Source organism: Vulpes vulpes, chromosome 9, assembly GCF_048418805.1.
Source record: "Vulpes vulpes isolate BD-2025 chromosome 9, VulVul3, whole genome shotgun sequence".
Lineage (NCBI taxonomy): Eukaryota > Metazoa > Chordata > Mammalia > Carnivora > Canidae > Vulpes > Vulpes vulpes.
Window position 1 is genome coordinate 104,472,549 of NC_132788.1, and position 13,256 is coordinate 104,485,804.

At 54.6% G+C, this 13,256-nt stretch overlaps 1 protein-coding gene across 1 annotated transcript in view; it reads right to left on the reverse strand.

The window, feature by feature from the left end:
• Positions 1 to 1,697: 1,697 nt before the first annotated feature.
• The window catches only part of MYO1F (myosin IF), a 34,278-nt gene continuing 22,719 nt past the window's right edge, over positions 1,698 to 13,256 (reverse strand). The window contains exons 18-28 of the mRNA XM_025985678.2: positions 12,652 to 12,750; positions 12,427 to 12,571; positions 6,308 to 6,422; positions 6,045 to 6,214; positions 5,134 to 5,279; positions 4,662 to 4,808; positions 4,398 to 4,546; positions 3,845 to 3,928; positions 3,096 to 3,291; positions 2,831 to 3,000; positions 1,698 to 2,137 (exon numbers count right to left, since the gene is read on the reverse strand). Coding sequence (XP_025841463.1) covers positions 2,061 to 2,137; positions 2,831 to 3,000; positions 3,096 to 3,291; positions 3,845 to 3,928; positions 4,398 to 4,546; positions 4,662 to 4,808; positions 5,134 to 5,279; positions 6,045 to 6,214; positions 6,308 to 6,422; positions 12,427 to 12,571; positions 12,652 to 12,750 — 1,498 coding nt within the window. The 3' untranslated portion in view covers positions 1,698 to 2,060. The remainder of the gene's footprint in view (positions 2,138 to 2,830; positions 3,001 to 3,095; positions 3,292 to 3,844; positions 3,929 to 4,397; positions 4,547 to 4,661; positions 4,809 to 5,133; positions 5,280 to 6,044; positions 6,215 to 6,307; positions 6,423 to 12,426; positions 12,572 to 12,651; positions 12,751 to 13,256) is intronic.

Here is a 13,256-nt window from a genome sequence, read left to right on the forward strand (position 1 = left end):
CCCAAGGAAGGGAGAGGAGGGGCCTTGCTTAAGAAATTCTCTAAGTCAACAGGATGTGGGGGGGTGGAGTGGGCAGAGCCCAGGTGACTCTGAGGTTTGCAGTCTGAAGATGCTGTAACCTAGATGTGAGGCCCAGAAGGCCCTACTTCCTGTAAATGGGGTGACCGCCACGGCAGTGGGGCCCCAGGGCTGTACCCCAAAATGTCAGGGGGGCAGGGAGCCTGCATGGTGAGTTCAGGGACAGAGAAGGGAGGTAGAAACCCTGATTCCTCTTCAGCACCGGGAAGTGCCCAGCTGATGAGGTTGGTGGTTCCCGCATTTCCTCCCCAGCCTGTCCTAACATCTAAGTGTTGTGGGGACACACACACACTCACTCACAGTGGTGGTTGGGCAACCAAGGGGTGAAAATCAGAGATCCAAGGGACTGGTTAGATGCTTTTGTACAATGGTTGGCTAATAAAAGAGCTGTTGAGACCCATATGCAACCTTGGGATTTTTTTTTTTTTTTACCCCCTGGCCGTGCTCTGCTTCCCAAGGTAGGTACAGAAGAAGGTTCAGATCCTGCAGAAAGTTCTGCTGGCCAGTCTTTCTCTTATACCTCCTCTCCCATTCTCCATTTGGGTGGGTGTCCTCTGCCTGGAGTTCTCCTTTTTTTTTTTTTTTTTAAGATTTTATTTATTTATTCATAGACACAGAGAAAGAGAGGCAGAGACCCAGGCAGAGGGAGAAGCAGGCTCCATGCAGGGAGCCTGACGTGGGACTTGATCTCAGGTCTCCAGGATCACACCCCAGGCTGCAGGCAGCGCCAAACCGCTGTGCCACTGGGGCTGCCCTGCCTGGAGTCCTCCTGTCACGGCCTAGCTCGGCCTAGCTCGCTGTATGTGCTGTTTGCCCTCGAGATCTGCTGACCCCACCCCTTTCCTTCCTTCTTGGGTCTTCCAGCAATGCCCACTCTCTCTCTGCATCCCCTGCCCCAGCCCCTTGTCCTTCTCTGGCCCACCCCTGGTCTGGCTCCCTCTCTCTCCCAGATCTGCTGCTCTTTGAGGGTCTGAGCACAGAGTGGGTATCCATTTGGAAAGTCGGGATATTTAGGCTCAGACCATGGCAAGAACCCCTGGCAGTTCTGGCTGCATTTGCAGGGATATATGAAAGCTTCAGACTCCATCGCTGGCTTGGAAACATCTGGGGAGACCAGTCATCAGACTGACCCCCTAAACCCATGAAACAGGTACAGAAATCCAGGGCCCTTGAATATCAGAACCGATCCTGAGCCCAAATGAGGGAGGGCCCAGAAGACCCAGATGTGGGATGGGGGACAAGGGCCAGGGGTGGCCCAGGCTGGATTGTGAAGGCCCATGTGGGACCTGCCTCTTTCCTCAGGGTCCAGCCAGATCCCAGATGGGTCTGGGGATGGCAGATTCAAAGCTGACAGGACCCACCAGACTATTTTCTGCAGGAAGGAAGGCTGGGACGCAAGTGGTCAAGAGTGGGTGAGCCGGCAGGTGAGACAAACTCCAGCTTTGGGACAGGTGGGGTGGGGGTGTACACGAGTTCAAGGCTTGGCTCTGTGGGATCTTGGGCAAGTGACAAAACTTCAGCCCCCGGTTTTTCACCTGAGTTGGGGTATTTGCTGCTCCTCCCTCAGAGCGTTGTGAGAAGGTAGTTCCCTGCTTAGCGCTCAGTAAATCAATTCACGCTTTCGCCTGGCAAAGGTTTACTGCCTCAGTGATGACAGAAGGAGGGAGGTCTCACTTGTTAAGGTGCCCCCCAACTGTGCTTGGCACTTTGCGGACAGGACACAACTCAATTATACTCATGAGGCAGCTTGGGAGGTAGATTCTGCTGTTAGCCCTGTTTGGCACAGGAGGCAACGCATGTGACATGGGGGAGGCCAGGGGCCTGGGGTGGCTGTGGTGGTGACCCCCAGACCAGGGCCTGGGCTGGAGGCCACAGGACTGGACCTTCTGGCTAATGCGGCCAAGGAGAATGAGGCCCCGGCTGGCAGGGCCTGGCTCCCTGGCAGGCAGGCAGGCAGGCAGGAGGCGAACCCGGGCCCCCTCTCAGATCTTCTCCACGTAGTTTCCTGGGAAGAGGCCCTCCTGGCCATGCAGCCGCCCTTTCCACCAGCCCGAGGCATCTGTGGGCGAGAAGGGAGTGTGAGGCGGCGTCCAGCCCACGCAGGAGAAAGCCTTCGTGCTGGCTCCGCGCCTGTTTTATTCATCGCCACTGGCGTGGCAGAAGGCAGACTCCGAAAAGAGAATCGTCAACAGATGGAAGGGAGGGAGGGGCGGCTGGATGCATGGTTTCTCCTGCTGCTGCCTCACACTCTGCCATGTTCTAGACCATTCTCTCGTGTTCATCTCTCATCCTCTCTTTCTACAGGTGCCTGCCCTCCCTCCCCACGATGGACCAGCGAATGATTCCTTTGGGGCTCCCCATTTACCCACAGAGGGTGTTGCTGGTGGGGAGGGCAGCCCAGGGGACTGAGGTAGGAAGGTGGCCTGGGCCAGCCAGATATGACACAGTTTTTACTCACAAGGGGTCTCTTTGAAGTAGGTTCTGGTATTAGCCCCGTGCTTGACAGGAGAGAAAAATGAGGCCGGGGAGGGGGGGATTGGGGATGCTGCTGTGAGGCCCCCAGAGTGGCTGAGGAGGAACCCTCTGGACCCAAGGCCTCCTAGCCTTTGCAGCCACTGGCCTGGAAGAGGGTATCTCTGGTGGGGGCTGGTGGCTTCTGTTCTCCGAAGGGTGTGCAGGAATGGTGGTGGGGGGCGGTTGCCTGGCTGTGTCAGGGCTCTGACTCCTCCCACCTCTGCCCTGGCCCGCCTACCTTCCAAGATGATCTCGATGACCTCGTTCACATTGAAGCTCAGCTCGTCCACATCTTGGCCCACATACTGGTACAGCGCCCGGCACCGCGGGCCGTGCGTCCGTGGCTGGGGCTTGGGTCGGCCCACGCCTGGCACCGGTCGCTGCCCCACGCTGCGCTTCCTCTGCATGCTGTGGGCACAGGAAGCGCTTGTCACAGCCCAGATGCTCCCGTGTCCACCCACCCCCACCTCCCACCTCCTGGGCTGCCCTCTCTCCCCACTTACCCGGCCACACCCTGGTCAGGCACGTTGAGGAATTCTGTGTTGTGCTCTGAGGGGGGCCGTGCCCGGGGCCGTCTGCTGGCCCTCAGGGCACCGGATGGAGGGCCTCGGAGAGGCTGCTGGGAGCCCCCTCCAGATGTGATCTCCAGGGGCAGGGGCCCCCTTCTGGCAGAAGGGGGCACCCCATTGTGGTTCAGGCCTGTGGCAGGAGCAAGGGTCGGAGCATTTATCAGAGTGATGGTAGGAGGATTTGGGGAGCACTTAGCTCCAAGTTCCCAGTCTGAGGGAGGAGGCAGCCAGTCGTATGCTCAAACCAGCATGCTAAGGATTGGCCCAGAGGGCTCTGCAGGGGTAAAGTTTCCTCCATCCTCTTCTGTAGGAGGACTTTTGTGGGTGGCTCTTGGAGGATGAAGAGGAGCTCAAGCTAAGTGGGAATTTGGGAGACCAGAGGAGCAAGGAGCCCAAGCAAAGCCTTGGAAGTTAAGGACGAATTTGTTAAATTGGCAAAATAAGATGTAGCTTGCGCCACAGGAGAGTATAAGGGAGGAGAGAAGGAGTCAGTGGTTGGCTAGGGTTGGCTTCTGAAGGGCTTTGACTATCCAACTGAGCTTCGTCTGTATTCTGTGGAAGATGGGGAGCTGTGGCGAGTTCTGGGCGGAGAACAGAGTGGTCAGCCCCATCTGTTGGCAGCGGGCAACAGATGGCTTTGGTCATGGGGCACACAAGAGGCACAGGAAGACGCGTCTCCTCACCTCTGGGAGGTCCAGGGGCTGCCCGGGCAGGGGCCTGGGCTGATCTTCGAGGTTTTCCCTGGGCCATTCCCTTCCTTGTAGGCTCTGAAAGGGGAAAAGAGATGGGAATTTGAGTGGGGGACCAGACCACAGCAGGCTCTCGGCCCCGCCCACAAGTCCCTGTCACTCTGGCTCCGCCCCGGACCCCGCCCCCTGTTCTCATTGGCTGTCCATAGGCCCCGCCCCATAGTTACTGGAACACCGTCTCTGCCCAGGAATTGGCCCCGCCCCCAACGACCCACCTCATTGGGTCTCTCTGGGCACGCCCACTTCGGGGGGGCGGTCATTTCTCTGGCCACACCCCCTCCACATTTCCCTCCCACTCATTGGCTACGTCGCTGATCCTGCCCTCTCCGTGGCCGCGTGTCTCTAGGCTCACCCCTCCACGGCCCTCACCGGCTCCCGGCCAGCCCCCACTGGCTCCGCCCCCACAGCCCTGATTGGTCCCCGCACTGGCCCCGCCCTCGTAAGACCCGCCTCTTTGGCTCCGCCCCCCCGTTCTGCGCAGACTCACTGGAGCTCTTGGGCAGCCCGTCGCCCACGCTGACTGTGAGCGCGCGGCCGCTCGCCTTGAGCACCGCCAAGTCGCCGGAGCCGCGGGAGAAAGTGACGCTGCGGGTGCCGCCTCCGCCCCAGCCCTCCTTCTTCACCCGGAACTGTAGTCTGTGGGGAGAGGAGGAAGCTGCGGGGACGCCCACTCCCAGGCGGGCCGGGGTCGCGGGGCGGGAGAGGGGGCTCTGTGCCCCGCGCAGCCCGAGGACGGTGGCGGGGGGCGTACGTGTCGCTGAAGGTGAGGGGCAGGGCCCTCCGCGCCACCTCCTCGAAGCGCTTGCTCAGGAGGCTGATGAACTCGGTCTTGAAGATGCTCTCCAGGAAGCTGTCGGCGGCGTCTTCTTGGAGGATGAAGAAGTCGTCCTGCCGCGTGCTGGGGGAGGGGTGGGAAGGCAGGCAGGTGAGGGTGGCAGTGAGGGTGGCAGGACTGACATGTGAGATGCGGCGGGGAGCGTCGGGGGAAGGCAAGCGGGAGGTGACGCAGGTGGGCCAAAGGGGAGAGGTGGCAAGGAGCTGGGGAAGACGGACACAGAGAAGCCTCGGGTGAGGGGGCAGGTGCTGTTGGCTCATAAGGATCAGGAGTGTGGGGGCAGGTGAAGGTGACAGGTAGAGCCAAGAGGCTTCCAGGTATAGCGGTAGGTTAGATGGTCAGAGTGACAGACGGGGTGAGAAGCGGGCAGGCCAGGGCCTGGCCTCACCTGAGGGAAACTCCCCGAAGCGTCTGGATCTCCAGCTTCTTCTTCAGGATCTCACGCACCTGGCCCTTCTCTGGTCCCTTCTTCACCTTCTCCCGGCCGATCATATACACACACTTGGGCGTCAGGATCAAGTCCCTCTTGATGGGCTGTGAGGATGCAGGAGCAGAGCTGGTGGCTGGAGCCCAGAGCGTGGGCAACCTGGCTCCAGGGCATCACCCCCAGGCAGGGGAGTGGTGCTGGCAGGTGAGGGACAGGTCAGCTGAGGGTTTTCCTCCATGTAAAGGTATATGAGGACTTACATTACATAAGGGATAGGAGGTTAAGGAAGGGTATATTGGCTAGAGAGGGGTTTCTGGGCCAGTGAACAGGTACACGATAGTGGAGGTATGCCTGCTGGACATGGGTGCCCAGGTCAGATGACAGTGTACCTGTGTGCAGGTGTATCTGGGCCAGGTGAAGATATGTCTAATTGACAAATCTACGTAGACTGGCTGAGGGCATACCTAATGGATAGGTGTGTCCAGGACAAGTGTGGGTCAGGGCTTCTGGGTGAGGCAAGTGTGTAATTGTGGAGAGCTGTGTCTGGCCAGGTGCAGATGTATGTGATGGACAGGTTGGTCTGGGCTATGTGAAGACATATTTATTTTATTTTATTTTATTTTATTTTATTTTATTTTATTTATTGTGAAGACATATTTAATAGCTAGATGTACCTACACTAATTGAATGTATATCTGTGGACAGATGTGTCTGGGCCAGGTGAGGGCATACCTGTGATGGGGCAGGTCTATCAGGCTAGGTGAATATATACCTGTGGACAGGTGTATCTGGGCCAGTGTGAGGGTGTACCTGTGGTGGGGGTGCCAGGCTGGGGTCAGGGTCCCAGACGCGCCCACCTATTAGTGCCTCACCTTGAAGCGGCGGTCGTACTTGGTGACCGAGTCAGCGAAGTCCACACGTTCCCTCTTGCTCAGGAACTGACGCAGCTCTGGCCGCTCCTCTAGCCCCAGGTAGTCCCCGACGAAGTTCCGATTGATGCTGTTGCGTCTCCGCTCCTTCTTGTTCAGCAGGATGTTGGAAGCTGTGGGGACAGGGGGCAGGGAGGCAGCGGTTGTGGCCCAACTCCTCCAAGTCCATCTGTCCCCACCCTGAGCGTCCCTCTGCAGCCTCTCACCTTCCTCCCGCATCTCCTCATACTTCCGGACCGCCACGTGGCGCCTCCAGGCCTTCTGGATGGTGCGGGCAAAGCCATCGAACTTGCGCTCTCGCATCTCCTCCAGAAGGAAGAGCTGGGACAGAGGGAGGGGCAGTGGGTCTTTCCTCGATCCCACCCCGTCCACTTGCTCTTGCTTGCGGGCACCTGCACACGTGCTCATACACTATGGTCAAAAAAATCTTTTCCTTCCTCCAAATGACTGAACCCAGGGTTCCCTCCCACTATGGGGCATAAGCCCCTGCATTAAATTAAACTCTAGGCTGGTGTTGTGGGGTTCGAATCCCAGCTCCGCCTCTTACGGACTCTGTAGCCTTGCCAGAAATGGTATAACATCACAGTTTCTCACACTGTCAAGTTATGCACTCATATGTCACCCATGGGAGGTACACCCCAATTTCAGAGATGTTAAAAAAGGCGGACCAATGTGCATCTTAGAGCACCACCAGAATACCATAAATATGACAATCTGCTGCAAAGGATTGTGATGTACCTGGAGACTGTGCAGGTTGTAGAGTGTACAACCTGCACAGCCATACATGCCAGCCTTGGAAAAGAAGCGCCTGCAGAGGGCAGACTTTTGAGTTTCAAGAGTCTCAGTCCAGAGGGCACTTGGGGGAATAAACTGTATTGGAGCAAGTCAGAGTAGAAATGCCACGAAGGATGTCTCTTCACTTAGAATAATAGCAGTGAACGTATCCAGGAGGGGAGGCCACTGGATATGAAAAGTTCTAAGTCTACAGTAATAACAACGGGGTGCTGAGCAAGGAATAGAACAACCTACTGGAATAAGATAGATGGTCGGGGAATGTTGTACTCAGATTTAGTGATAGAAGGGACAGCGCCGATCGGGGAAATACCAAAATGGGAAATACTGAAAATACAATGAGGCTGTATTAAGAAAAATAAGTAGCACTTCACCCAGAGGGATTTGTCAAGTATGCAAATGTCACATCACTGCTAAAAGCCCGGCTGCCTGCTTTGCTGACCAAGGTGGTTGATGATTCCCAGAAACCCCAGGGTTCCCAGCAAGGACTGAAGTAGTTCTGTCGATGCTTGGTTCAAGTGCACTTGGAAAAATATATCCTGGAGGGGCGCCTGGGTGGCTCAGTTGGTGGAGCGTCCAGCTTTTGATTTCGGCTCCGGTCATGATCTCAGGGTTGTGAGATCGAGCCCCTCCTGGGGCTCCCTGCTCAGTGGGGAGTCTCTCTGTCTCTCTCTCTTCTCCCCGCCTGCCTTTCCTTCTGCCCTTCCCCCTGCTCATGCCCTCTCTCTAAAATAGATAAATCTTTTTTTTTCTTTTTTTAATTTATTTTTTATTTATTTATGATAGTCACAGAGAGAGAGAGAGAGAGAGAGAGAGAGAGAGAGGCAGAGACACAGACAGAGGGAGAAGCAGGCTCCATGCACCGGGAGCCCGACGTGGGATTCGATCCCGGGTCTCCAGGATCGCGCCCTGGGCCAAAGGCAGGTGCCAAACCACTGCGCCATTCAGGGATCCCTAAAATAGATAAATCTTAAAGAAAATATATATCTATATATCTTGGGGAACTTTTATTTATTTTTATTTTTTTAAGACTTATTTATTCATGAGAGATAGATATATATAGAGAGAGGCAGAGACACAGGCAGAGGGAGAAGCAGGCTCCATGCAGGAAGCCCGATGTGGGACTCGATCCCAGGTCTCCAGGATCAGGCCCTGGGCTGAAGACAGGCGCTAAACCGGTGAGCCACCCAGGGATCCCCTTAGAGAACTTTTAAAGCTGTAGATATTTATAAGTGTTCACGAAAGGTGGGGATCTTCTCACCAGGAAGGAAAACCCCCCACCAAGACTACAGTTTCACGACCTGTAGGGAATAGAGTGGAGTTTCCATATTCCTCTGTTTCTCAGGCCAGTATCCTATGGGGTCAGTGGGTCTGTGTGCAAAGCATATCCAAGTAACACCTCCCTGTATGGGGTGTCTGGAGGGCACGTGAGTGCATTCTGGAGTTTGCTGAGAGGATGTCAGGTATGAATAGAGCACTTGCAGGACTGGGGGCGAGCCAGTCAACCGGGAGTCCTCTCTTCCCTTAGCTGTTTAGGGCAGATGGGACAAGTGTCCTGCAACCTCGTTATTTCTGCTAAGGGAAGGGGATTCGTTTTCAATTTGGGAAAGGAATCTTCCTGTCTACAGAATTTAAAATCTGTCTCCTTGGGCGTGCCTGGGTGGCACCCTCTCTCTCTTAAACAAAATCTTTAAAAAAAATAAAATTCATCTCCTTCAAGGGACCTGGGTGGCTCAGTCAGATAAGCATCTGCCTTTGGCTCAGGTCATGATCCCCGGGTCTTGGGATTGAGCCCCATATTGGGCTCCCCTGCTCGGTGGGGAGTCTGCTTCTCCCTCTCCTTTGACCCCTCTCCCCTCTCATGCTCTCTCTCTCTCTCAAACAAGTAAAATCTTTTTAAAAATAAAATTCATCTCCTTCATGTGCAGAGGCCAGGGCTGTGTGTGCCTGAGTGGGTGAGATAGGCCCCAAATCTGAGCTTATCCTACTGTACTGGTTTAAATAGCTGCTCCCCCGCAACGTCCACCCAGAACCTGTGACTGTGACCTTTCTTGGAAAGAGGGTCTTTGAGGTCATGCTAGAGTAGGGTGGGCCGTCAATCCAATATGACTGGTGTCCTTCTAGGAAGAGGGACATTTGGAGCCAAACACAAGAAGGCCATGTGATGACAGAGGCAGAGGTTGGAGCGATCAGGAAGGGCAAGGATGGCTGGCAGCCACCAGAAGTTAGGGAGAGTCAAGGAAGGATCTTCCCTGGAGGCTTTAGAGGGAGCACGGCCCTGCTAGCACCTTGATTTTGGATTTTTAGCCTTTAGAAACATGAGAAAATGAATTTGTTGGGTCAAGTCATTCAGTTCGTGGTATTCTGTGATAGCAGCCACAGGAAGGGAACACACCAAGCATGACGGGCAGTGACAGCCAGCAGGTGTGTAAAACATCAAGGATATTTTGAGTCCATGTTTACAAGAAAAAGAATCCAAGTCCGAATCATCCCAATGTTAAGTGCATTTTTGGTTGAGAAAGTCGCCAACTCCATTTGGAACTTTTTTTTTTTTTTTAATTCTTGGATCTTTGATATGGCACAGTTGTAAACAGTCATAAACCCGTTCCCATGTTTGTTTGTTTCTTCTGTTTTCATTTTACTAAAATGATTCTCGGGCGCCCAGGTGGCTCAGTTGGTTGAGCACCTGCCTTCAGCTCGGGTCATGATCCCGGGGTCCTGGGATCGAGCCCCGTTTCAGGCTCCCTGCTCGGCAGGGAGCCTGCTTCTCTCTCTCTCTCCCCCCTGCTCATGCTCTCTCTCTCTCAAGTAAATGAATGAAATCTTAAAAAAAAAAGGTAAAAATTTAAAATGATTATCATCAAGATCAGTTTTGTCCAGTGCAAATTTTCAGTCTTTTTTTTCTTACAAATTCTTTTCCACCAAATTTTTCTCTTTGTGAATTTCATTATTTTCAGCCAATTTATCTTCTCCACCTCAAAATGTGCAGACTGCATTTCTTTGTCAGAATTTGATTTTACCTTATATAGTCTTAGCCAGTGCTAGCTTTGTCTACTTGTTTTTTTTTTCAGTGTCACTTTAAAAAAAATTTTTTTTAAAACGATTTATTTATTAGAGAGAGGGAGAGAGCGGGGCCAAGGAGAGGCAGAGGGGAGAGGAAGAGAGAGTCTTCAGCAGACCCTGTGCTGAGCAAGGAGCACAATTGTGGGACTTGATCTCACAACCCGGAGAGCACGGCCTGAGCCAAAAACCAAGATTCGGATGCTCAATGGACTGTGCCACCCAGGTGCCCCTTCAGGGTCAATTTTTACATGTTTCTTTTGGAGTCGGACTTGGCAAGGTGGATTCTGTGTCCCTCCCATCCTCTTTTTTCTAACCCTGCCTCCCTCCTTTCTTTCTCAACTGTTACAAACTGAATCATTCCAGGTGCAGTTTTAGTGATAGGCAGTTTTGGTTTGTGATGCTACCTGCTTTGTTTTTTTTTTTTTTAATATTTATTTATTTATTTATGATAGACATAGAGAGAGAGAGAGAGGCAGAGACACAGGAGGAGGGAGAAGCAGGCTCCATGCAGGGAGCCCGACGTGGGACTCGATCCCGGGACTCCAGGATCGCGCCCTGGGCCAAAGGCAGGCGCTAAACCACTGAGCCACCCAGGGATCTATCTGCTTTGAATGCAATTCCAGACTGGGGTTTTTTGGGTTTCTTTTCTTTCTTTCTTTTTTCTTTTTTTTAGAGTGAGAGTGAGTGAGCGCCCACATGATCTGGGGAGGAGGGTGCAGAGGGAGAGGGAGAGAGAGCCCCAAGCAGACTCCCCGCTGAGCGTGGAGCCCCCCATGCGGGGCTCGATCACATGACCCTGAGATCATGACCTGAGTCGAAATCAAGAGTTGGATGCTTAACTGACTGAGCCAGCCTGGAGTCCCCCCACCCCCCACCCCCTGCCTTGACAGACTGTTTTTGTACCTGTGACATCTCCAGAGTCTCCACCCTACTGTGTCATGTGTTTGGTTTGGTGAGAAGTCAGTTCCTCGTAGGTTATAGTAACATCAAGAGAACCATCTTGACAAGCTCCTAGTTGTCTTCGAGTCCCTGAGGTGCCAGTAGGGCAGGTGCCATCATCACGCAGGTGACGATGCACCTAACCGGGCCCCGGGCAGGCGGCAGAGCTTTCCTCGGTGCTCCGGCTTGGCCCAGGGTGGGGAGCGGAAGATTGGCCTGGGAGTGTGGTGAACCAGCCCAGCTCACGCCGACGGGCCCGCTCCCCATTTACTGCCCAATCCTTGCGTGGCAGCAGGTGGCCAGGCAGGCCCTTCCCTGCCTTTTTATTTATTTATTTTGGAAAGATTTAACGTTCAAGTAATCTCTACTAGACCCAACGTGGGGCTCAAGCTTCCAACCCCGAGGTCAAGAGTTGCACACCCTACTTATGGACTGAGCACTGGGTGTTACACTATACGTTGGCAAATTGAATTTAAATTACAAAATTAAAAAAAAAAAATTGCATGTTCTGCCGACAGCCAGCCCGGCGTCTCCCTTGGCCCTGCTCTTTGCTGTCCTTGGGACTGTTGCTTTTCTCAACAAACCCAGGTTTATTGAGATATAATTGAGGTATGACTTTGTGCAAGTTTAAGGTGTGGCATGAGTTGGTTTGATCCATGTGCGTATTGCAGGATGATGACCCCATGGGCTAGCTAGCACCCCACCCTGAACGTAGCTACCATTTCTTGTGTGTGTGTGTGTGGGGGGGGGGAGAACAGGGACAATCTACTCTCAGCAGGTTCCGAGCATTGTTAACTCTGGTCACCGAGCTGTGGGTTGCATCCCCAGAACAGACTTGTCCTTGTTACTTAGACTTTTTTTCCACCTGGAGGCAGAGGCAGCATAGAGTGGGTGGTGGTGCCCCCAGCCTTTGGTAGAAGGCTGAGAGCTGACCCTAACGTGCCGGGGGGATTACTTGTGCCTTGGAGGATGTGGAAGGAGGCTTGTCTTTGATGGATGAGGGCCTGGGGCAGGTTTGGGGATAAGCAAACCGTCACTTGGACGGACCTGAGTCTCAGGCCTGGGGACCTAACGTGTTCAGGAATGAAGGAACAGGAGGAGGTAAGAGAAAGGAGGAGAAAGTATGGAAAGGAGGCGGTGAAAAAGGAAGCAGGAGGAAAGAGAAGGATGGAAAGAAGGAAACGAGGGACAAAAGCCGTTCTGGATAAGCTGTGGGTTCTTATCCCTCGCAGGTGGCTTGTCCCCGCAGGTGGCCGTGTGTGTCTCCACCTGCTGCTGGCCACCATGGACTGCCCAGTGGATTGGGGTTCTTCTGAGCACTTGCCACGTCCACCCACTGGACAGGGTGCTTCCCGTTTTGTCTGATCCTGACCCCAGTCCGGCAGGGTGCCCACTACTCTCCCCACTTTCCAGATGGAGAAACTGAGACTCGCGGGGTGGGAAGGAAACATGCCTGAGGCCTAAAGTGGCTCCGACGAGCAGGACCGGAGCCCTGGCGGCGAGGCGGGTGTCTGCCCCCTCTCACACTTACCGACTCGGGGTTCTTGACGAAGACCTTGGTGCTCCCCATCTGGTACTGGTCTGGCTCCATGTTGACTGCCCGAAGCAGGTGCTGGACCCCCTGGCGCTCGTCCCCTCGCCACTGTGGCCACGTCTCAGGGGTCAGGATGGCGTACCTGGAGGCGGAGGACATGGGAGGGTTGTGGGGACAGGTCCCTGCCAGTGAGGGCCCAGGGCCGGGGTGGGGGTGCCTCACCTCTGCAGGAACTTGGAGAACTGGCGGCGGTAGGCGAAGCCAGCGCGGCGCACCCTGATGTTTTCCTTGAGGCCCAGATACTCTACCTGGTGCTTGACCCTAAGGGGGAAAGGCAGTGAGTTCCCTAGTCCTGGGAGTGGGTGGGTGCTGCTGGGCAGGGCTGAAAGGGCAGATGGGAGGCTCGCTGGGTCTGGATTCATGCTGGGGGCAGTTTGGGGGGTGACTTTAGTGCCGGTGCCAGGGGTCAGCCTGGCAGTCAGTTCTGTGTGTGTGGGGAGGGCTCTGTTAGTTCTGTGGTCAGTTCCAGGGTTAATTCTAGGGGATGTGTCCTCAGGTCTGGGGCTAAGGGCACTGTGCTCGTTCCTGCATTGTCCTGCACTCGGGTCATCCCTGCACTTGGGTCATCCTGCACTTGGGCATCCCTGCACTTGGGTCATCCCGCACTCGGGTCATCCCTGCACTTGGGTCATTTGCACTCAGGTCATCCCTGCACTTGGGTCATCCCTGCACTCGGTCATCCCGCACTCGGGTCATCCCTGCACTTGGGTCATTTGCACTCGGGTCATCCCTGCACTCGGATCATCCCTGCACTTGGGTCATCCTGC